Below are 23,228 nucleotides of genomic sequence, written 5' to 3'. Positions count from 1 at the left end.
TCGATTTGCATATTAGCCTTTTATTATATAGGATAGATGATATTTTATTATCATCACTGTTCCTTCCATGTGTTGGTATAACAAGTCCCACTCTCAGCAAATGAGCTTACCTAACATGTGATTTAGGAGTTGTTACTCCTGGTACAACTGTTTGGCCATGTGCTTCTGCTTTGGGTTATCTATAACAAAACTGGGAGAAAGCTGTAATTCAAAGACAGAATCTAGAGAGCAAAGGGGACACCCTTTTAGAAATACCCCCATGCATCTGAAACTGCAACAAACAGCCTGCAAGGGTGAGGTGCAGATCATCTCACCTGGAAGCAGCAAATAGAGCAGGATGGGGGGGGGCGGGGGGCTGGCACAAGGCAAATGAGAAATGCCTTGGCAGAGCCAATGTCCTGATCATCTCTGTTCCCATTCCCTGGGCAGGGCCCAGCCCATAGGAGGGCTCATAACCATTTGTTGAATAAATGACTGACATCAACTCCTCACTCACTTCCTTTTTGGTTCCATCTCAAGTCTACAGCTGGGATGAGCCAAGTGATGTGCAAAGGAACTTCTTTTAACAGCTTGGAAAACTGTGAGGACACCGCTCTGTGCAGAGACAGGAGTGGAGGAGGTGGCGGGGTTTCCTCCTGGTCTCCCCAGGACACAGGGTGTGGAGTGTTTTCACCTGCTTGCCCTGAGGAGGGTGGCCATGGGGCTGCCCAGGAAAACTGGGGGAAGACAGTTCTTCTGAGCCAGGGCATCTAAATCTCCAGGCTAGGGGCCACCTGAGTGGGGCCATTGAAGCCCTGGGACTTGGTGCATGTCACCGAAATACCGTTCTTTCACCCGGTGTTTGTCCCAGTTCTGGCAAATGCGAGTTTTATTACCAGCAGCAGCAACAGCACAAAGACAGAACTGGATTAGATCCAGCTGGAAGCCCTCCTGTCTTGGAGGCAACAATCTCTTCTCAGCATAGCCTGGCCCAGGGGCCTTGGTGACAGTGGTCTCCCAGGTGACGGTGGCCCAGAATGGGAACTGGGGCCTGCTGGGGGCTCTGCAGCCAGCTGGGCAGGCTGTGTGGGCAGCTCTGCTGTGAGGGGTGCCCCCAGGGGAGAACCGACCTGGGTGGGCGCTGGGGCCCCATCTGCATTGCCAGGCTGGGAGGTGGGTGCACCTGGGGTGGTCAGGGGCTAGGATGTCTCCATGAGGCCCCGAGAAGAGGGCACTTCTGAAACAGGCTGCATCCAGCTCCCTCTCCCCCTCAAAATAAACACCCTTATTGCAAAGCCCACGGTTGCCACAGGCCAGGCCTGGCCCCCACGCCCCATGAACTGGGCATTTCTGTATATTAGAGAATCAAGTTTTGAAATGAAAGAAAAGGACTTTTGCTCCCTAGACTGGTTTAGAGCTGCCCCATTCCCCAAATTACATGGTGCTCCATCGGTTTGCTGCTGACTGCATTGAACCACCTGAATGCAGGTCCTGGCAGAACGGGTTGGGAAAGGGGTGGTCTCCTCTTCAGAGCCTGAACTCACCACTTCTTTCTCTTCTCCCATGTCCCCCTTCCCCTACACGGCTAATATTTTTACAACAATAACTCTCTCCCAGGCAATGGGACCCAGTGGGGAGGGGCTTCATGTCGGAGGGGTGAGCAATGCAGGCATTGTTCCACAGGATGCGGGCTGTGCTCCAACACTGATGCCTGAACACCGCTTCGCTGGAGACCCTCCCTGCATTTGCTACATGTCCAGGAGGAGGGGGGATCTCCCGGAGGGCAGCAGAGGCAGGCAGCGAGGCCACAGGGGGAGACGGTGTCAGAGGCAGACGCCAAGCGGACCAACGGTGAAAAGTCTTCCACCTGTGTCTGGGCTGTGCGTGTCCTAAGAATTGCCTAACACTGATACTGAATTCTTTAGAGTTGTGAGCTGTATTTATACATTCTCCCTGTTGTAAGCTCAACTGAGAGCTTAGTTAATCCTATTTCAACCAAGTGAGATAGAAGTTATATCCAGTTTACAGAAGGGGAAACTGAGACTTGGGGAGATTAAATAACGTGCTCAAATTCACTGGCATAGCTTGTATCAAATATTCGGCCTCAAACAATTTTGCCCCTCCCTATACACATGTCACTTCTCCCCTCAAGAGGTGGTACTTATGTTCCTCCTCTTGAATCTGGGTTGGGCTCAGAACTGCTTTGACCAATAGAATGGAGAGGAAATGATGTTCTGGGGCCTCCAAGCCTGGGTATTAAGAAAGCTTGGCCGCCCAAACTGGTTTGGCTCAGTGGATAGAGCATCAGACTGCGGACTAAAGGGTCCCAGGTTCGATTCCGGTCAAGGACATGTACCTTGGTTGCCAGCACATTCCCAGTAGGGAGTGTGCAGGAGGCAGCTGATCATTGTTTCTCTCTCATTGATGTTTCTAACTCTCTATCCCACTCCCTTCCTCTCTGTAAAAAATCAATAAAATATATATTTTTTAAAAAAGAAAGCTTGGCCACTGGGACTTCCTCTCTTTTGGAACCCAGCCTCCATGATGTGGGGAAGCCCAAGAAGTCAAGAGGAGAGGCAACACATACCACTAAGCCCAGCCCAAACTGTTAAATCTTGAGCAGACACATGCAATTTTAAGCCACAGGTTTGGCAGGGTTTATTATGAGGCAATAGATCAGCCAAACTCACAGCCAGAATCCCCTCTCTTCCCACTGTCTCCCAGGGCTGACAGCTACCACTGACGTGTAGGGTGGAATCTGAGGTTCTGGCCCTTCCCCCTGAGATGTGGCTGGGCAAACTCCCTCTCATGTCCAAGGTGCAGATTGGGTGCTCCAGTTCCCAGGAGCCCTGAGCATCAGAACTTTCTCCTCTTGCAACTCCCTGAACTCCCAGCCTGGCCTGGGGAGGCACACAGCTGGCTCAGGGTCAGGCCCAACTGCCTGGGATGCTGGTGGGAGCCTGAGGCCTAAGCAATATGTAGACCTCATGAGGTTTTTTTGACCCATCCTTCTTCCCACAGCTCCCGCCAAGTGTAGGTAAAGATCCCACCTCCTGGGAGGGTTAGAGGTCAGAGGTGAGATAAGGTCAAAATGGGTGGGTCTGGGTCCTTCTGACCCCAACCCCCCCAATCACCTGAAATTAATTCCAAGAAGAAAACCTGTTAACACCCCTCAGGGATCTGAGAAAAAACAGGAATGTGCTCACTTGTCGGACATTCCAAAATAGAAGACTTGCCAAGGAGTGACTCCAAACCAATCCTGCAACTCTTGCCCATCCCCCACTCCATGCTCGCTGACAGCACAACGTTCCTGAGAATAACCTGTGTCCCACTCACCACGCCACTGCCTTTGGCCTAGTGAGAGGGGCTTCCATGAGACTGTGCAGAGCTTGATATGGGTCCCCTGCTGTTGGGAGGGTCCCCTGAGGACCTGGTGTGTGACAAGCTCCTGAAGGCGCTCACGGTCAGCACTGTGGCTGGGGCTGCCTGCTTGGAGCACAGAGCAAGGAGAGGTGCCCTGCGGTTGTAGCCCAGCATCAGCACGTGGGAATGTCTCAGAAGCACTTAGACCGGCCCAAGAAGACTGGAGCTGGCAGAGGGCTCACCTGTGTTGAGGTGCAGTGAGCGGAGAGGATGGGGGGAATCAAACACTCCCAATGAGCACCTACCCCATGGAGGGGAACGGTGCCAGATACCATAGTCACCCTGCCTGCTGTTATGCCCAGATTTCAAGATCCCCAAGAAACCACATCAGGGAGCCAGCCAATCCGATGCAAAAGCATAAGAATCTGTATTTCAAGCTAGCTTGAGTTCCCCATCCACCAGACTCACCGACACAACGACAAGCCAAGTGGCGAAGAGATAGAACCCCGCGCTGAGATGGGTTTTATAGCGGGGGTTGGAGAAAGGACTGTGCTCTGCCGATTGGCCAGGCGCAAGTCGATGTCTTGTTCCTGGGTGTGGCTAGCAGAGTCTTAGACTTCCGGGAAGAAGCTCCTTGCCAAACACGTGGCCAAAGTAAGATGGAGGACATAGCCCTTACCCTGGGGCAAGATGGCCCTTACCCTGGGGGAAGGTGGAGGGCCTAGCCCTCGCCCTTTCACCTGCCCCTTCTTGTCCTGCACTGGTTCCCACCCTATGGTGCTGGGGTAGCCGGGGGGGGGGGGGGGGGGGGGGCAGGGGGGGTGGAGCATGCCCAGAGAAGGGTAATGGAGGTAAAGCTGACCACGCTCTCCTTTGCCAGCCACAGGTTTCCTGTGTGGGCCCGTCTCAGAGGGTGTGGGGGGAGCAGCTTCAGCTTCCAATGAACTTTGGAGTCTCAACTATTTTCATAACTAACATTTTAATTCTTGAAATTGGACTTTTGTGCCTAAAAGTGACTCCAGGAATTTTTATGATCTTGGATGGACCCCTCCAAAACCCCAAGAAATCTACCTTAGATTTCATTCAAGGCTGGGTGAGAACCAACCCCACTGAACAGGTTCTGAAAAGGAAGTGGGAAGAAAGGATTAAGTTGTTTTCTGATCACAAGGTACTCGAGCTTGCTAAAATGGTGACTCAAGAACAGGAAGCATTCTGGCTAACCTAGGAGGAAAGGTGTTATTGACAGGACACTGGGGAGCTCAGAGCACCACTGCTAGGCTGGAGAAATAGTGTCAGCAATTGGGGGCTGACAAGGGGAACCAATGATTCAATGAATGCTACGGAACCGCAGAAAAGGTACCCTCACCTCCTTCTGCCCACAGGATGCTGGGTGGCTTGGTCTTCACAGCCCCCATTCCGTGTATTCATAGACATTTTAGGAGGCAGCTGCTATCTCCCATTAAAGCCCCACTGTAGGGAAGACCCCAAATACAGGGCCCTGGGTTAGGAGGCAGAAATGAACATCTACTAAAAGGGTGAACCATTAATTGATTGAGCTTAAAACTGTAGTTTACCCCAGAATGACCAAGATGACATTTTCTGTCACCAGACTAAATGGGGATTTGAAAAATAGGTTTTTTATACAACATAGATTATTATAGAAAAAAAATGAGAGTTTTTGCATGCCTGAGTTTGTGGTTATGAAATTCATACCTACCCTAGAGATAATGTAAGACATAAACAGAAGAAATCAATGAAAGCCCCTGGCAAATGCTTGAAAAGAGTGGGTCCCCATCAGTAAATGCTGGACAAGGATGCTGGTCTAGGTTATCCTCCCTTCCTCCCTCCTACCCTCCTCCCTCCCTGCCCCTCCCTCCCAGCCCGCCATTAGCACACTGCTACCCACCACCCTTCTCAGTCCTCGCTTCAGTGGGGCTGGACCCGACATGTAACTTCCAGTGAGAAGGCGCTTTGTCTCACAGGTGGGAGGCTGGCACCACGGCCTTTGTCTGCTCTCACGTCTCTTGCTCTGTGCTCTGGCAGTTGAGCATGTGAGACACACAGCAGGGCCAAGGAGATGCCAGCAGTGTCAGGGCGTCACGGGTGCTCTGGACCCACAGTCTTGGGAAAGCACCACACATCCCTGGTACCCCCAGCCCTGGACTCCAAACCTCCCTTCCAGACCCCAAGCCACGCTCAGGGGACTCTACCTCTGTCCGCTGGCCCATGGAGGGCATGCTGCTCTTTCCTGCTGCATCTCCCACCTCTGCCACTCCTCACTAGCCTTCGAAGCTCAGGTGATCCCAGGAAGCCTGCCCTGGCCACGGTCCGGTGTCCCCCGCCTCTGAGCCCCATGCCATCAGGCCACATGCAAACCATATCTGGAAAAGACCTTCAGAACGACTTGGCCTCAGCTCTCCATTTTACAGAGGGGGATGGAGCCCAGACCCAGCGTTAGTCCACCACCGCTATACAGCACACCGGTGGTCAGTGGCAGAGTCCAGGTCCCCGGACCTCCAGACTCGGGCCCTCCTCCCTCCGGGGACACTGAATACATTGCTTCCCCATAAGGGCACCTCCTGTGGGGATGGTGGCTCTTCCTCCTTCTCCAGCAGCAGCTGGTGGTGCCGAGCGCCCACCTGGGTGAGCAGGGGCCATCCCACCATTCCCTCCCTAAGCATTTATTGAAGCTCTAAGGTCCCTGATAAGTAAGATTTCAACACCCGTGGGTGGCAACTCCTTCAGGCAGAGAGTTGAGAACGGTTTCCATGGAGACTGCCCAGGCTCCAGTTTCCATAGCAACATCCACAGGCGGTTACAGAGCCTCCTATTTATGTCAACTTAACATTTGCAACTGCTCTGTTTTTTCAGGCCAAACCTGGGCCTAATATAGGGCTTCCTGTCTAGGATCAGTGACAGACCACAAGGGCCAGAGGGGAACTGGGTGACACGGTGCCATTAGTTGACAGTGAGGACATTTCCTCAGCCAGCAGGCCTCCTCCATCCTGGCTGCAGGGGACACATATACACTATACACGGAGACACACACACTTACACTCTAAAGAGAATGCATCTTCTTCACAGGAGAGATAGAGGCCTCCAGATCCCTGCCCTCCAGAGATGGCTGTTACATGGTTTGTAGTATCCTTCCAGAAGCAGCACACACACATCCATAGAGCTATCTTTCAGAAAATTCACAAATGGGATATATATTTTATTCTTGCTCTGACAACTACTTTACCCTAATTAGATATGTTTCTTTATTTGAATGTAGAGAGAGAGAGGGAGAGGGAGAGGGAGAAACATGGATGTGAGAAACATCGATTGGTTGCCTCCCTTATGCACCCCGACTGGGGATTGAACCCAAAACCTGGGTATGTGCCCTGCCCAGGAATCAAACCAGTGACCTTTCAGTGCATGGGACAATGCTCAACCAACTGAGCCACACTGGCCTGGGCTTACCCTAATTATAGATCTTGGAGAACTTTGCACATCAGCACAAATTAGAGCTACTTCATTCTTTGTAATGGCAACAAATATGCACTTTAAAAATAAGTCCCCAGTTGAGGGAGTTTTTAGTTTCTTGCTATTACAACAATAAATATCCTTGTACCCACCTATATTTCTGTAAACTTGTTTGAGTATATCCATAGGACAAATTCCTAGCAGTGAAATTGCTGGGTCAAACCCATTGCACTTTAAAATTTGATTTTTGTCACCAATTTACTGCCATTGGTACAAGAGGGCTTGTACATACTTGAGAAGACTGGCTATTATTAAACTTGCACCAAACCAAACCACAAAACCAGTCTCCCCAACTCATTCTAATAACACAGGCTGAAAAGGAGAGTGTGAGAAAGGGAAATTACAGGCCAACCTTACTAATAAACATGTATCCGAAACTGCTAAAGAAAATATCAGCAAACAGAACCCAATAGTATAGAAACAAGAGAACACATCATGACCAAATGAGTTATTGTTGTTCCCACATTAACAAGTTAAAGGGGAAAAACATGTGATCATATCAATAAAGAAAACGTTTGATAAAAGTAAACAACTATCTTTGATTAAAAATGAAAACTAGAAATAGGAGACAACTGCTTTAACCTTAAAAAGAGTATTTCCCCCCAATATCTAAAACTATACTCAAGGTGAATTCTCTTTAAAATCAAGAATAAGATTTGTGCCGAAACCGGTTTGGCACAGTGGATAGAGCTTCGGCCTGCGGACTGAAAGGTCCCAGGTTCGATTCCGGTCAAGGGCATGCACCTGGGTTGCGGGCACATCCCCAGTAGGAGATGTGCAGGAGGCAGCTGATCGATGTTTCTCTCTCATCGATGTTTCTAACTCTCTATCTCTCTCCCTTCCTCTCTGTAAAAAACCAATAAAATATATTAAAAAAAAAAAAAAAAAGAATAAGATTTGTGACTATCCCCATGGTACCAGAGGTCCTAGTCAGTGAGATAGTTTAAGAAATAAAAGTTTTAGTTATTTGAATTAAATGAAATATATTGTGCTTCACAACTTACATACTAGTGGTTTACATATAACATTGTCTACTTTAAATGTTTTGCTACATAAAATAAATGAACCATCCCTGCAAAAACGTTTCTTTTGTATTTTCTACGTAACAGTAATAAAACATCTTTTCATGTTTAGCTATGATCCATTTGTATTTCTCTGTGAACTGCCTGTTTATATTCTTTGCCTTTTTATGTACTGAGTTGTTCATTTTTCATGATTTTAAGAACTTGGCATATTAGGGAAAATAGCCCTTTTTATTTCCTATGTTTCAACATCTCCCCCAGTTTGCAGCTTATAAATCTTTTGCCTTGGTGTTTTGCTGTATGTAAGTTCTAATTCTTCATAGTCCAAGTTGTTGGTAGATGTCCCACTAGGAAAAGTCTTCCCTCCTCCCAGATTACCTTTTAAATCATTTCAAATACTTTCAAGGCTTCATTTCATACTCAAAACCTTTGCTCCATCTAGAATTTTATTGCAAGGAAGTAGGATCCCGGTTAGTTTTTGTCAAAACAGCTAGCCAGTTGTTCCACTAAAAAGAATTCACGTCCCCCCTAAATTTTCTTGAAAGTAAGTCAATTTCTAGGCCTCCACCACATCCATTCCCTTTGCTACAGCGAACTCCTTAATTGTAGTTTTTAATGCTTACTATCTGGAGGCTATTCTCCATGCATACTTCCCTAAAAGAACTGAAAGTACAGTTAAAAAAAATAGTTGGCATTTTAATTGATTGCATTTAGATTGATGTCTTTGCAAGATTCACTGAGCCTGTGACTGGGACCTACGGTGAAGGCACCTATCCTCAATCCACCTCTGGGCTCATTCGGTCAAGGTTCTGGGCCTCTTCCTTCTCTGCAGAATGTGGACCTGACTCATGCCAAACTCAGCTCAGCCCCACCAACGTGGTTACTTAAGGCCCAGAAACTGTGGAGAACACGTCAGCGTCCTTGTGCTTAAGGACGAGCAATGATGATGTCATCTTCCAGGGTGGTTGAGAGGCACTTAGAAGCAGCATAACCTTGGGCAGCTTGCACAAGCCCTCAGAGCCCCTCCTTCTCCCTCACCTGTAAAACGTGAGTCTACCTGGCTTATGAGGGGACATCTACGGTCCTCGGCTGGACCAGGGAACAGGCCCACCTCTGCAGGGGTCAGACGCCAAAGCCTGCTGGCTGCCCCTGCTACTGCCCCCCTCCCCACATCCCCTGTCACTCTGCCCCCAGGCTGTAGCACCCCCGCCCCCGCCCACCCCCACCTGCCACTTTCAAGTCAAAGTCAGAAGTCAAAGATTTTTATTGTTCTACAGACACTTCTGAAAAGAAATCTAAGTGAGAAAATATACAAAGCGTTTAAGAGTTTCATCTCCAGGGAGCACCCAAGCCTGACTGGAGGCGTTGAAGCCTCCTCTTCAAGGCTCAGGGCTCAGAGGGGTTAGCATAAGGAATGATCAGTAAAACATGCAAAAGTGAGGAGGAAAAGGAAAAATGGTGCATTCCCCCAAAGCAGAGGGGGACGGATTTCAGAACAAAGAGGAGGCAGGGTGTGCAGGTACCAGGTGGCTCTCCCTCCCCTCCACATGATCTTCTACAACAGCTCTAAGCTTGGAGGAAGCCAGGAGCCCCCACCCACTTGGCGCGTCAGTGCTGCGCTCAGCCCCACAGTGACAGGGGGAGAAGCGACCCTCCTCTGCCCTGTTCCAGCGTGGCTCTGGCTGTGGGACCCTACCATGCTCCTGGGGGGGCCAGCGCTGGGGGCCCTGGCTCCTCCCTCTTTGGTTCCACTCAGAGAACGATTGTGCTTGACAAACTCAGTCCCACCCCCAGGCTCCAGGCTCCCTCTGGTGGGCTGAAGGCACTGACAACCACCTTCCCTTGTGCTCTGATGGGTCCCTCCCTGGCACAGTCCCCCATCCTCAGCCCAGTCCCGGGAGCTGGGACACAGGAGGAAGTGTGCCATCCAAGAAAAAAGCCTTCAGGACTTTCCCAACTGTGCAGACATTTCTGAACCCCACTCCACACCCCTCCCCACACCCTATCCCCTAGCCAGCCCAGGACCCCCACGTGCCCAGCCCCTCCATCCAGTCCTCCCCAGAGGACCCCACTTTAAGATGGTGGTCACAGACACCATCTCAGGGCGCCCTCTCTGTCCCCCAGGCCTTGGACGTCAGGGGAGGTGGGGGCCTTGAGAGGTCACGGCTCTGGGACAGGGAGGCGGGCAGGGCTTGATGGGAACGGGGGGGGGGGGGGGGGGGGCGGGAGGCGGGGGGGGGGGGGCACGTCACATCTATGGAATGGCGTCCAAAGTACAAGCTAAGAGGGGAAGAAGGAAGGCCAGAGAGTGGCAGGAAGAGAAAAGAGGAGAGGCAGGGGTGGGACCGGGAGGGCGGGGAGGCCTTCACACCACCCCGCAGATGAGCGTCTCCACCACGAAGGTGTTCTCGAAGTGGCGGATGGCGTTGCAGTTCTTGGCCCCACGCTTGTTGATTCCTGCAGGGAACAGAGAAATCCCAGTGAGGACAGTGCCCTAGCCCAGAACTGGCTGGGCTACAAAGCCACCAGCCTCAGAGCCTGAGGGGACCAGAGGGGGTGGGGGATGGGAGGAGAAGGCCCAGGAAACCAAACCCAGGTTCACTCCGAGGCAGTGCAGTAAAATGCTGAGTGCTCAGGAGCTGGTATTAACTAACTTCTTGGAGCCTCAGTTTCCTCACCTTTAAAAGAGGCAGCAATAATGATGATGATGATGGTAACTCATACTCTTTAAGGACATAAAGACTGTAAAATGCCTGGTGTGTAGTACGTGCTCAATTAACATTTATTGCTGCTGCTATCTGAGCTGTCTGACCACTGGCCTCCAGCTCTGGGGCCAGCACGCCTGGGATGGCCCCGGTTTGGAGCCCAGGGCGGGCCACTCACGTCTCCGAGTTGCCCGGCGCCGCAGCCGGTAGGTGTCCTTCCCGTTGCACAGGTGGTAGATGAAGGAGCCCAGGGTCTCCTTGTCGTTGACGTGCTCTGTGACCACCATCTCCTCCTGGATGATGTATGTCTGTGGCAGGTAGGTACCTCTCTGCAAGGGGAGTGGCCACAGCTCTGGTCAGTACACAGGGCCCCCTCCTGTGGTCTCCACTAGCTCCCTGCCCACTCCCCTTGTCGCCACCCTTCTGCTCACTCGAGCTGTGTCCCCCAGCATTGAAACGCACACATGCCCCCTCCCTCATTCAGAGGCTCCACAGCGTGGCCTTCTAATGCCCCAGGCACTTCTGCTGTGCTAAGTACTGCCGCCTGTGCTGCCCTGAATTCTGCGTGTGTGGGAGTCTGGCCTCCCACCCAAAGGGCAGGGCCTCCGAATCTCCCTGCATTGTGACTGGGGCATGGAGTGGGGCATGGACTGGGGTATGCAGTGAGGTATATAGTGGAGTATGGACGGGGGCATGGAGTGAGGACATGGAACCTCCCTTGCCCCAGGCCTGGCTCCACAGGGAGGGACAAGATACGGGCCAAAACCACCGCTCACCTTCACGTTCATGAGGAGCTCCCAGAAGTTGCGAGGGGGCAGCACGATGGTGGTGTTGAGCTCGATGACATAGCACTTGTCCAGGGAGATGTCATGGTAGGCGGTCAGACCCTGGGGAGAAGGAGGGGTCATGTCAGTCCCTGCAGGTGAGGGCCTGGCCCATGGGGGGAGAGGGCTGGGAGAGGCTTCTGGCTAGCTGGTATTAACTAACTTCTCGAAGCCTCAGTTTCCTCACCTTTAAAAGGGGCAGCAATAATGATGATGATGATGGTAACTTAGACTCTTTAAGGACATAAAGACCGTAAAATGAGTGGTGTGTAGTAAAGGCAGAAATTGAGCAAAGGCAGAAACCCCACCCCCGCCGTGGGGATACACCCCTTTTTTCTGCTCCTCTCCCAGCCTGTGTTTCATTTACTAGATGAAAGACACCAAGTGTTAAATGCCTCAGTGTCACAGGGCTCTTCTCATGGGGTGACAGAGCCGAGGTCTGGGGAATACAGTGATGTCCCGACTGCATGTCATCAAAGCTGGGAGGCCCACCTCTGAGGACCCTCGGGGAGAAACCCCCGATCCCTGGCTCTCCTTGTGCTGCACCTCGATCAGTGTGGGCACAGGAATATGCGATAAAAAGGGACATCCTGACCCACGAAGCCAGCGTCTGCAGCTGCCAGGTGGCGGGGGGAGAATCCGTGGCTGGTTCACTCAGTGATAACTACGTTTCCCATGCAGGGAGGGCAGAAGTAGGTTCAGTTTTTGGTATGAAAATAATACAATCACTAAATAATAATACAAAAACTTTGTGTTTTGTATACGCACAACCATAAACTTACTTTAGCACCTGGTGTAATAAAAGCAATGTCTTTAAAACCTCAACAAAGCTAAGCCGTAGTCATGCCCTACACACAGCTGATATTACTCTGTCTATAGTCAAAGCATGTACAAGGGCCGTCAGCATTCTCCTTTCACGCCTGTTCTTCCTCATGACTCTTGGTGGGAGGGGGCTGTGGCCCCTGGGTGCCCCTCTGCCCGCCCCGGCCCCAGCCTCAGCCCCTGGCTGGCCTCACCCGCTGGAAGTCGTGGATGATGTCTGCAGGGTCGCCGCCACCAAACTGGGGCACCGGCACGTTGATGCGCTCGTAGTTATCTTCGAGGTAAATCTTCACGTCCTCCTCCAGCTCCATCCGTGTGCGGGCCTGGGAGGACAGGGAGTCCTCGTAGAAGACGCCGCAGTGGAAGAAGTTGTCTCGGGCCAGCTGAGCAAGGTGGGGAGAGAGACAGACTGGTCACGCAGTGCCCTGGGCCCGGCTACTGCCACCTGCCCACCCACTTCACTCTCTTAAGGCCTGAGGACACAGGAAGGGTGGGACTGTGAGACCCATTTCACAGATGGAGAAACTGAGAGATGTGGGGAGTCAGGGAGGGTGAGCTGGGCCAACCATTTCCTGGGTGGATGACCTCTCTGGGCCTCAGTTTCCCCATCTGTAAAATGAGGTGCTCCCTCAAGCTTCTTCTGGCTTCAGGTCCATGAGTCTGTGCTTGGGAAATGGGGTGGACCAGCACGGGGAGGACCCAGAGGGACAGACACCTGAGAAAGAGCCTGGGGTGAGCAGGAGGGTCCTCAGGGGCAAACACAGGAGCTTGAACGGAACAAGCTGGGCTCCGGGGGCATGCAGCGCCCTACACCGCCACCAGAGGGCATTCACCCATCTTTCCTGCCCCCTGCTGTGGGGTCCTGAAGACCTGGGGGCAAAGTGGGGGAGGGGAGGAGCTGAGAGGCAGCCCTTGTGATTCCAGTTCCATGTCCAACCTCACACCAGCCCCCACCTTCCCTGGGCCCCATGCTTCATGAGAAACCTTGACAAACGCTGTTTTCCCTGAGTGGCCGGCCTCGTCCCTCCATCATAAGGGAAGGGAACCAGGCCAGCGTGGCTCAGTGATTGAGCGTCGACCTGTGAACCAGGAGGTCACGGTTTGATTCCCAGTTAGGGCACAAGCCTGGGTTGTGGGCTTGTTCCCCAGTGTGGGGCGTGCAGGAGGCAACCGATCAATGATTCTCTCTCATCACTGATCTCTCTCCCTCTCCGTCCTCTCTGAAATCAATAAAAATGTATTTTTAAAAAATAAGGGAAGGGAGGCAGAGGCATTATGACATGACTGAGGCCAGGGGTAATTCTCCAGGGCCTCCTCCATCGGTGCCCGGACAGCTGGCCTGAACTGGGCAGGACTTTCCTCCAGTCTCCGCCTGAGCTCCAGGGTGAGTCCGCACGCCCGAGTCACAGGGTCCCAGGGCACAGACCAGAGGCTACTGTGAGGTGGCCCAGTCCCTGGGAATTGTGGTGGGTGAGGAACCCTGGAGTGTGAGTGGGGCTGGGAGTAGAGGGGCCCAAAAGCCAGAGTGGGTGGAGGAGAGGCTGTGGCCACAGCAGGAAAAGGCCTGGGGTCCGCACAGGAAAGTGAAAACCAGGGAAAGGTAGGAAGCAGGCCTTGCGGGGAGGGGAGGGAGGACAGAAGGGGAAGTCAGCGGGCTCCCAGGGGCAAGTCCCAGGGAACAGAAACCCTTCAGCGATTTCCCTTGTGGGAAAACTGGGTGAGGACCAAGGTGAAGGCCAATGCTTAACGGTGGGAGAGGTCACTGGGGTCATAAATGACTTGGCCATTTGCAGCCTTTTCATCCCTCTGAGGTTCCTCATTTGTTGTACTTAAGGTTCTTCTTTCGAGCTACCTTTACCTTAACTACTTCTCTGAGTTCGGGGCACTGCCTCCCTCCCCGGGGCTGCGTTGATCACAAGGTCACTGTGACCATGAACAGTTCTCCTGGCCTAGCTGAAGCCCAGACTGGCTGCAGGAGCAGATCGCTGGGGGTGGGTCAGCGGGGGGGCATGGTGTGCGTAGGTCTGTAAACCCACCCTCCACCTTTCTCGTTTCATAACCTGCGTCCAAACACAAAATGGGAGGGAATTCCTTAAAGCGTGACCCTTGGGCACAGGGTTTGAGGGATCAGAGTTCTGAATTGTGCTCGGTCTGAGTTTCTGGTGACAACGCCCCAAGGTGGCTCTGTGGGAAGGGGCCTCAGGCCACACGGGCCCAGGTTCTAATCCCGGCTTCCCCACTGCTGACTGTACCCCTGGGAGTTTCCTGTTGACCGCAGGTGTGTCTGATGAAACGGGTAAGGGCCCTTGTCCAGGGTCTGTGGGCGTCATAGGATGGGCCCCAGTCCTGGCTCCTGGACCAGAGCGAGGCTCCCCAGGGAGGACGAGGGGGCAGGCCTTCTGGGCTAGCCTGGGCACTCCTCCCATCTTGGGGGGCATGCCCAGGACTTCCTGCTCCCCCTCTTCACAAACCCCAAGCACCTGGCTCTCAGTTGCTCACGCTGCCCTCTCCTGCTAGCTCCCACCTCTGCTGCAAACTCCCACATTTCCTTCTCTGAATGCTCCCCTTTCTCTGAGAGCCTGCTCCCCCTCCCACCCAGCCTCACCTGAGCGAGAAAGAAGTATCTGTAGATGTAGACGGAGGCGAACACGAGGCCCATGAGCAGCACCACCATGCCCATCGACAGGTAGCACACGCTGCCCACGGAGCCCCCCTTCTTGTGGCGGTGGTAGGGGGGCCGCTCCTCCTGCAGACAGCAGTGCAGGGTCAGTTAGGTGGGGGTCCTGAACCCTGGAATCCTCCCACCCCTTTTCCAAAGTGAGTCCTCACCCTGCTGGCCTGGGGGGAGCCTTGGGGTCAGGGGAGAGAAGGGCGGGTGGATGCATGGGAAATTATCTGGAAGAAAAGGAAGCCGCGGGCTCTCCCAGCCCCTCCTGCCCTGTACACAGGGACTGAGACCCGCCACGAGGCCCAAAATGACGCACTGAGGCTCAGCTGGCACATCTGGAATTCCCCGGCCGAGTCCCCTTCATGGGACCAGCTGTGACCACAGGGTATTCTTTCAAACACAGAAGAGGAAGCACAGACATGGCCTTTGTCACTGTGCCAGGCCTCGTCACCTGTGGGAATCGGGGTGCTCTGGGCAGTGGGGAGCCAGGGAGGCTTTTGAGGTGGGGAGTGACAAGATGCACCCGAAGGCTGGAGTCCACAGGGTGGACGGGAATGGGGGCAGTGGGAGGGGGGCCGCAGCAGGGAGCAGTCACTGACTGATGGGGACAGAGGCTCCAGGAGGCCCACAGCGTCGGGTCGGTCTCCGTCTGGCCGGGCAGCACTGGGCCTGTGATCTACGCTGAGTAGAGCTCAGTCTTCCAGGCAGCGATGGCCTCACACAGGCCCGGCTGGCAGTGCCAGGCAGGCTGTCAGGAGGCTTTCCAGAAGCCAGGATGCTTCTGCCAGGAGGGAAACGTGGTTGTGGCAGCAGCAGCTGCCGCCAGGGAGACCGGGGCAGGAGGCTCCTGGTAAAACCTGCTCTGGGAGCCAGGCTTGGGCTCAGGACAGTAGCTGCAGGGCTGCCAAGCAGCAGCAAGCCAAGCAGACCCAGCTCCAGGCCATACCGCGTGTGTCTGGGCAGGTGGTTGCCGGATGTGTATAATCTCAGTAGCACGCTTCACCTGCAGCACTGGGCCCGTGAGACCTTGCTCACCCTCTTTACGCCTGTCCCCCCAACCCAGGCCCTCCTTCACCCTGTGAGCTGCTGTCAAGGTGCCAGGCTTGTCTCTGCCTCCAGTGCCCACCATACAAACCCTCCTCTGTGGTGTCCAGATACAGCCGGGTGAGGTTAGAGGCCAGTGCCAAAGACTCCCACCCCACCCCCACCCCAAGGAGCTGGGGCAGTGTGGGGGGAGGGGAGGAGCTCCAGCTCAGAGCCCAGTTCCTCACTGGGCCTCTGCCACTAACTGCCTGCTTAGCCCCCTTTGTGCCATGTTTCCTTTCTCCCTTCATCCTGGGGTGGGGTGGGTGGCAGGAGGGTGGGGACACAGTTCAGGTCCAAGTGACCCAGGTCAGGCCCATATCTCTCGGCACCGGAGGTCCAGTCTGGTAGAGATGGGGCTCACAGCCTGCTGTGCCCCTCAAGTCCTCTCCCCTGTGGCCCCTGGTTTAGCACACATCGGGGGTGTGGCCTCGGGGAGCAGAGGACAGTCCCATCAGAGGGGCTGATGCTTGGGGAGGGCCTCTCTGGGCACACCCCTCACCAGGCCAGCAGCCCCAGCCTCAGCCGCCATGGGGTGAGACACAGAATGGAGGTGCCCCTGCCCACCCTGCTCAAAGCAATGGCTCTGACTTTCCAATGGGCTCCCAGGAGCAGCACTGGACAGGGCGACCCAAGAGCCAGGCTCTGCCAGCGCCGCAGAGGAACAAGCCACCCGGGATCCATCCGTCCTGTGCGTGGTCCTCAGGAACGTCGCTGACTCGGAAGGCAGGCCGCCGACCCTGCCAGCTTTGCCCCCGGCCCCTGGGGACCCACATCTGTATTCGGTGGGACCCGGCGCTGAGGCCCCTGCAGGGGCTGGATCCAGCATGCCCACTGCAGTGCCCCTCCCGCGAAGGTTCCCCGTGAAAGGTGAACAGTTCGCCTGCCTCCCCACAGGGCTTTGTCCTGAGGGGGGTTTTGTCGGGAGTAAAGGAGACAAAGACCTGAAGCCCTTGGTACAGGATAAAGATCTTTATCTGCCCAACTTCCCTGGTGAGGGCCACCACTGAGACAGCTGTTGAGGCTGCAAGGGGGTCAGGCTTATGCTCCTTCTTCAAGAAAACCAGAGAAGCAAGCTTGTGAGAACTGCTGAAACACACACACAAAACCAGAACAGTCAATGGGCTACAAGCCAGAGCCCCTGGGCCTGCTCCAGAGGAAGTGCCTGGTCAAGGTGAGGCCACCAGGGTTAGAGCCGCCTTTCTGCTCCCGCAGGGTCAGGTGTTTCTAAGGGGCGGGTGAGGCAGCTGGAGATGGCGGTGGGGAGAGAGGTCAGAGAGGACAGAGAGGGAGGAGGTGGGGCTTATGTGGCGCCAGCTGAATGTGAGGGGTGGTTAATGTGGCTGAGGACACAGCCTCCAGCCAGGACGCCTAAAACTGCCCTGTGTCCTCACGTCTCTGTGGGGGTCACTGTGAAGGTTGGGGATCCCCCACCTTTCCTAGACGTGCAGTGGACAAATGGCTCCTTCTCCTGCCTCTATTGACACCCACTGAGTGCATAACGGGGTCTCATCCCCTACTCCCCTCCCCACCCTCCAGCCTTCGGGGGCCAAACCCCAGAAGCATCACAGCCGAGCAGTGGCTGGAAGAAAAAGCAGGACCAGAGGCTGTCATGAGGCAGATGGGAAACCACGGATGTCCCTGCTTCCAGACAAAAGGGCCCCACACAGGAGGGAGGGCCCCTGAATCCTGCCCCAACGCTGCCATTGCTTCCCTGGCCCCACACTACACCGTCAAGACCAAGGCTCGAATTCCAAAGCCCTGGCATATTCGCAGGCCCTACGCACTGGGCACTGGCAGGTGGACAGAGGCCTTTGGGGCGTGCAGTCAGCTGGGGGCCTCGCCTCTGGGGATCCCTGGTTGCCCAGCTCCCTCAGAGAGATGGCCAGCTTCATCTGCCACGCTAGAGACCCAGGAAAATGCAGCAGTTACTGCATCCAGGCATTTGGGAGCTTCCCTTTAGAAAGGAGAAAATACTGCATACTGTTTCCATAGCAACTGGGCTTTCTGAGCAAAGCGCCTGGCTGTGTACTCTTGTGAGGCACGTGAGCCAGACCTGTGGGGACCCAAGAGGGGCCTGAGCCTCTGCCTGCCTGCTTCACTCCGCCCCACAACGGCGCTCATTAAATGACTTGGCAAAGGCAAGGCCAAAACAGTCAGGGGAACCCAGCCAACTGGAGCATTAACTCCGCAGACCCCCGGGCTCATGGAGAGAGCGCCCCAGCTACCTTCCCCTGGTGGCAATGCCCAAAATAACTGCAAGCGGATTAAGCTACAGTTGCAGGCTGGAGGAGGAGGCTACCAGGGAACCAGAAGGTGCTCCCCCAAGGCCAGGAGAGCCGGCTGGTGCGAGGGGTCTCCCCTCCCCAGCATCTCTCTTTCCCAGGCTGCAGCTCACAGAGACAAGGGCACCCGTGTGTGTGTGTGTGTGTGTGTGTGTGTGTGTGTGTGTGTGTATGAGAGAGAGAGAGAGAGAGAGAGAGAGAGAGAGAGAACACTGACAGGGTGTGGTGAGAATGGGCAAATGCCCTGTCCACTGGAGCATGCAGAGCTGTGCTCAGATGCCGACAGGGGTCATGACTTTGCCATCCCTGGAACCCCGTTCCTATCGTGGGACCCAGCAGCACCCAGGTGAGGAGAGTGAGACCCCCGAGGACACTCCTGCACAGTCCTCCACTCTGCTTGGCACTCAGGTGGATTCTGCTCCATTCCTCACGGTCAAGACGAGATCCAGAGAAAAGGTTTGGGGGGACGAGAAGGCCAGCTGCTAGAGCTCTCCTGGGGGAGCGAGCTCAGAGAGGCTGCGCTTCTGTGATTTCAGCACAACATTTTTTTTTTCTGTCACTAAGAGAAACCCATCCTCCCTGACACTCTGCTGACAGACAGCCTTGGAACATGCAAAGGCAGGCCGAGGGAAATAGAACGGAGAGAGTAGAAAAGTCTGGTGCTCTGGGAAGCCCAGGGCAGGCCACGGATAGGACAGCTCATGTCCCCACACTGCGATGGGGCAGGACCCAGAGCTGGCCTGCGTTTTCATGTTTTTACGAAGGTCCTTACAACCCAGCCCTTGGGGCCTGTGGGACAGGAGGACTCCAAGCCTGGCCGGATCCACCCTCTGGGCTGGCAGGCACCTTCCCCCAACCACCGGGAGACTCAGCTCCCCCCTGCCAAGGGCCTGAGGCCAGGGCACAGAAGGTGAAATCTGATTCTCAGGTATGCAGGCTGGGAGGGAGAGACACAGGGGCCATTAATCAAAGGCAAAAGCCAGAGAAAATTGCAGCGCTAAGACTGTATTGAACTTGTTTCTTTCTTCTCACAGCCCCCAAGTTGGGTCCAGTGGGGACATGCCCACATTTCCTGGCTCTGAGAGAGAGAGAGAGAGAGAGAGAGAGAGAGAGCGCGAGAGAGAGAATACATAGGCACAGAGGACTGTGGGAGAGGGCAGGGCGCTGAGAGGTGTAGAGCTGGCCACGTTCACTAACCGGCACATCTGTCCTACAGGTGTAAGTAACCCCTTAGGACAGATTGTAATCCTCCTCTTGGGCCTCTATTGCTCCCTCTCACCCACTAAGAATGATATGGCCAGAAGATGCTAAGAGGGGGTGCTTCCCCACTAGCCGCCCATCAGCGCAGGCTTCTCATTGTCTCAGGGGCAAACACCACGTGGGGAGAGGGGGCAGCTGCAGGCCCAGCTGGGCCCTCACCCCATCCCTCCCAGGCCCCCTGAGGCTCTGCCTCCCAGCAGCAGGTCTGGGGACAAAATCCTCCTTGTGTTTCACGTTTTGCTCAGAAGCTGGGGGAGCCTGCTCCGAGGGTGGTGCTGCCGCACCCTGGCCCCTAGGCCTGCACACAGGTGACATTTTATCACAGCGCCAGAGGGTGAGCGACATTTTATCACGGCGCCAGCGGGTGGCTCGCCTGCTGCACGGCATTTGCAAGCTCATCTGTGCGTCCCGTGGTCCTGCTTTGAGTCTTATTGAGTCCAGTTCAGTAACCAAGAAGGGGTCCAGAGTCAGCCCCAGCCAGAAGACACCTTCTATCTAACAGGCTTTCCTCTGCATCCCCACCCGAGTGGCACAAGACTCAAACGGCCTGTCTTGATGAAGCAGCTCCCGGGGCCTCCCCAACAGCCCGCCTGTCCCACTCACCTCTCCTTCAGTGCCCTAATAAGTGGCTGATACTCTGTCCTGGGCGACATCTGTGAATGCTGGCGCCTGCTGTACTCACCGCCCGGGCGCTGGATGTGGGAAATGTGCCCACTGGCCAGGAGAGGCCACAAGAGGCTGGCAGAAGTGAACTCTTCTCCCAAGGCCCCAATTCCAGTAGAGCAAGCCCCCTGGGCATCACCTCGGGGCCTGGAGCAGCTGTAAAATTTCACTAATAGGCACACCTGTCCTAAAGGTGTCCGATTTTCATCCTCCTCCCAGACCCCCATTGCCTCCTCTCCAAGATTAAGAGAGTGAGGGGACCCTGCACAACAAGGTGGCGGGGGGGGGGGGGGGGGGGGGGGGAGGCTTGTTCAGCAGGCTCAAGGCCACTACCAACAGCACCAGGAAACTGTGGGTATTTCCATTTCACGCTGGGTGAGGGGGAAGAGCAGAGGCTAGATGTCGGTTACTACCAAGGCGATGCTAGCTGGCCTCTGCCACCCGGCCTGCACTACCAGCAAGGTGCTTCCGAGGATGTGCCACTCCTGCAAATCTGTGGGCCTTCGGATGGAGTTTGAATTTCATCCCCCCCTTAGTCTGGCTGGTCCCCCTCCTGCCCAAAGCCTATAGCTCTTAGAGGCAGGGTCTTGTTTTCCAGACCTCAGCTGGGTGCCAGGCAGCTGGGAGAAGGGGCAAGAATGCTGCTTTGGGCCCCTCATCCCTGCACCCTCCAGGGCAGAGAGGAAGGGAGGAAAGAGGCTCGAAAAGTGCTCATTGGAAACTTTTAAAGCGGCAGATCAGTCTTCAAATAGGGAGTGCCCCTCCCCATCCAGGCGTCCAATTAAGATGGAAGTGGTGTGGTGGGCGCACAGCAACTCCCCACCCCCGCCCAGGCGGTCATCATGCTGCGGGCTCCCAGCACTCCCCACCCAGGGTGCCTGCTCAGGCCGCGACACCCACGGCTCAGGCCCCCTCTCGGGAGCCCCGTCTTCCAGTGTTGGAGACCACCTATCGTCTTCACTAGCAGAGAAGAATAGAGACCCCCAAAAGCTAGTGACCTTTGAAGCCCTAGCAAAGGTCGGAGCTGTGCACCACCCAGTTCATCTAGATACCACCGAGTTAATCTAGATCAGGGGTCCTCAAACTACGGCCCGCGGGCCACATGCAAATACAAATATTGTATTTGTTCCCGTTTTGTTTTTTTTACTTCAAAATAAGATATGTGCAGTGTGCATAGGAATTTGTTCATAGTTTGTTTTTTTTAAACTATAGTCCGGCCCTCCAACGGTCTGAGGGACAGTGAACTGGTCCCCTGTTTAAAAAGTTTGAGGACCCCTGATCTAGATAATGGTAGCTGAAGCAACCTCCCCAGCTTTAATCATGTAAATCCTTATTGATAAGATATTCTGCCTATTACTGGAAATTGTCTGTGGGTGGGCTAATCTGTGTGTCATTGAAACCTCCGCCTAGGGCTACCCCGGATCAAATAAAAGGTTGGAGCGGCCTGAGCATTGGGGGGAAGTCCTTCTGCTCGAGTTGGACTTGCCCGCCTGATCCCCCAATATTTCCAAATTATCTCGTGTCATTTCTCTCTCATTTGTATGCGGCTCCTCTTTCAGATCCCGAACCCTAAACCACGCAGAACGTGGAGGGAAACACACTCAACATCACACGTATTCCCTGCAGCCCGGTCAGAGCCCGGACAGACCCAGGGCGAGGTGTGTCTCTGCCATAAACTTGGGGAGGGCCTTGGCGCTGGGTCGAGTCCTCCGAACCCAGCCTCCATCAGAGGGAGGGAGGGACGAAGACTTTTCATCCACGTCCAGTCTCCATAGGGGCTGGGGCCCCAGATGCGGCCCAAGATCGTCGTGGGCGACGCTGCGTAGACACCTCTGCCCGGCCGGGCAGCTCTCCCTCCCTTCGCCTCCGGGCCCTCCCCCGGCAGACTTCACGCCGCCCGGTTTTCCACCGCGGAAATGCCTTCTCTTCCCAGCCCGAGGCCGGGGAGGACGCGCCGGGGGCGGGGTGCGCCGAGGCCGCCCCCACGGAGCGCAGCGGGGATGCGGGAGGACGCCCGGGCGGCGGGGGCGCCTCCCCGCGGGGAGGGGACAGCCCGAGGGAGGGCCGGGCGCGGAAGGAAGAGGGGGCGGGGGTCGGTGGGACCAGGATCAGCCTCGGAACCCCGAACTCTGAACCCAGGACGTACAGCCGGCGGGTTCTGGTTTATTTCCATTTCGTCTCGCACTACTTTCTCCACCAATTCAGGTGCAGAGTAGCAGCACGTCCCCCGCCCCTGCCAGCCACCAGTCTCTCCCCCCCCGCCCCCCCCCCGCCCCCCCGCTTTGGGATGAAATCAATGGCCCCTCTTCCCCTCTCCCTTCGACGGCACCAGAACCCTCCCCCGCCTCAGTTCCCACCAATCAGGACCCACGGCCCCACTTCGGAGAAATCAGGTTCAACCTTCCTCCCATCCCCCACCAGGGGACGCGACTCCCGGCCCCTCCCCCTTGATTGGAACCAGACGCAAACGCCGGTCCCTGGAACTTCTCCGGCCCAGCCCCCCCGCCCCCGCCCCCCCCCTCTATTCTGGGGCTCGGCTCCCAGGGCCCCTATGCTTTTGGAAGAGCCTTAAGCGCTTCCCCACCTGGCGACTAGCGACCCGGACCCCCTCCCAAACTTCGGACTTAGACGTTCGCTGCCCCCTTAGGACAGGACCCAAGCCCCTCCCCGCGTTAGGATGGATGCCCCTCGGGCATCCTCGCGGCGGCCAGGCGCGCCCGGGTCCCTCCCCTGAGCCCCCGGCCCCTCTCACCCGAGCCGGCGTCAGCAGGATCTCAGCGGCCGGAGCGGAGGCCGAGGCCGAGGCCGAAGCCTTGTCGGCCTTGTCGCCTTTGATGCCGGCCACGGCGGGCTGGAAGCTGATCTTCACCATGGCTGCGCCGGCCGCGGTGCGCCCTGCAGCTCTGACGGTGCAGCCTCTTTCGGTGCAGCCGCTGCCCGCACTCCGCAGGCACCGGAAGTTTGGATCTGCTCGCGTGCCTTTCTCTAACCCCACCTCCAGTCCGCCCCCAACAGGGGGGGCTTTGGCG

At 55.4% G+C, this 23,228-nt stretch overlaps 1 protein-coding gene across 1 annotated transcript; it reads right to left on the bottom strand.

The window, feature by feature from the left end:
• Nucleotides 1-9,135: 9,135 nt before the first annotated feature.
• ITM2C (integral membrane protein 2C) lies at nucleotides 9,136-23,228 on the bottom strand. Its single transcript, XM_070422372.1, has 6 exons — nucleotides 22,952-23,228; nucleotides 14,846-14,986; nucleotides 12,435-12,623; nucleotides 11,371-11,481; nucleotides 10,773-10,923; nucleotides 9,136-10,346 (listed from the first exon to the last, which is right to left on the bottom strand). Exons 1-6 carry the CDS (start codon nucleotides 23,069-23,071, stop codon nucleotides 10,255-10,257), a joined length of 804 nt encoding a protein of 267 aa, XP_070278473.1. The 5' UTR covers nucleotides 23,072-23,228; the 3' UTR covers nucleotides 9,136-10,254.

Source organism: Myotis yumanensis, unplaced genomic scaffold (genome assembly GCF_028538775.1).
Source record: "Myotis yumanensis isolate MYYU_CA2020_CCGP unplaced genomic scaffold, mMyoYum1.0.hap1 SCAF_8, whole genome shotgun sequence".
NCBI lineage: Eukaryota > Metazoa > Chordata > Mammalia > Chiroptera > Vespertilionidae > Myotis > Myotis yumanensis.
Note: the sequence above shows the minus strand (reverse complement) of the source record. Positions and strands in the feature narration are given on the sequence as shown.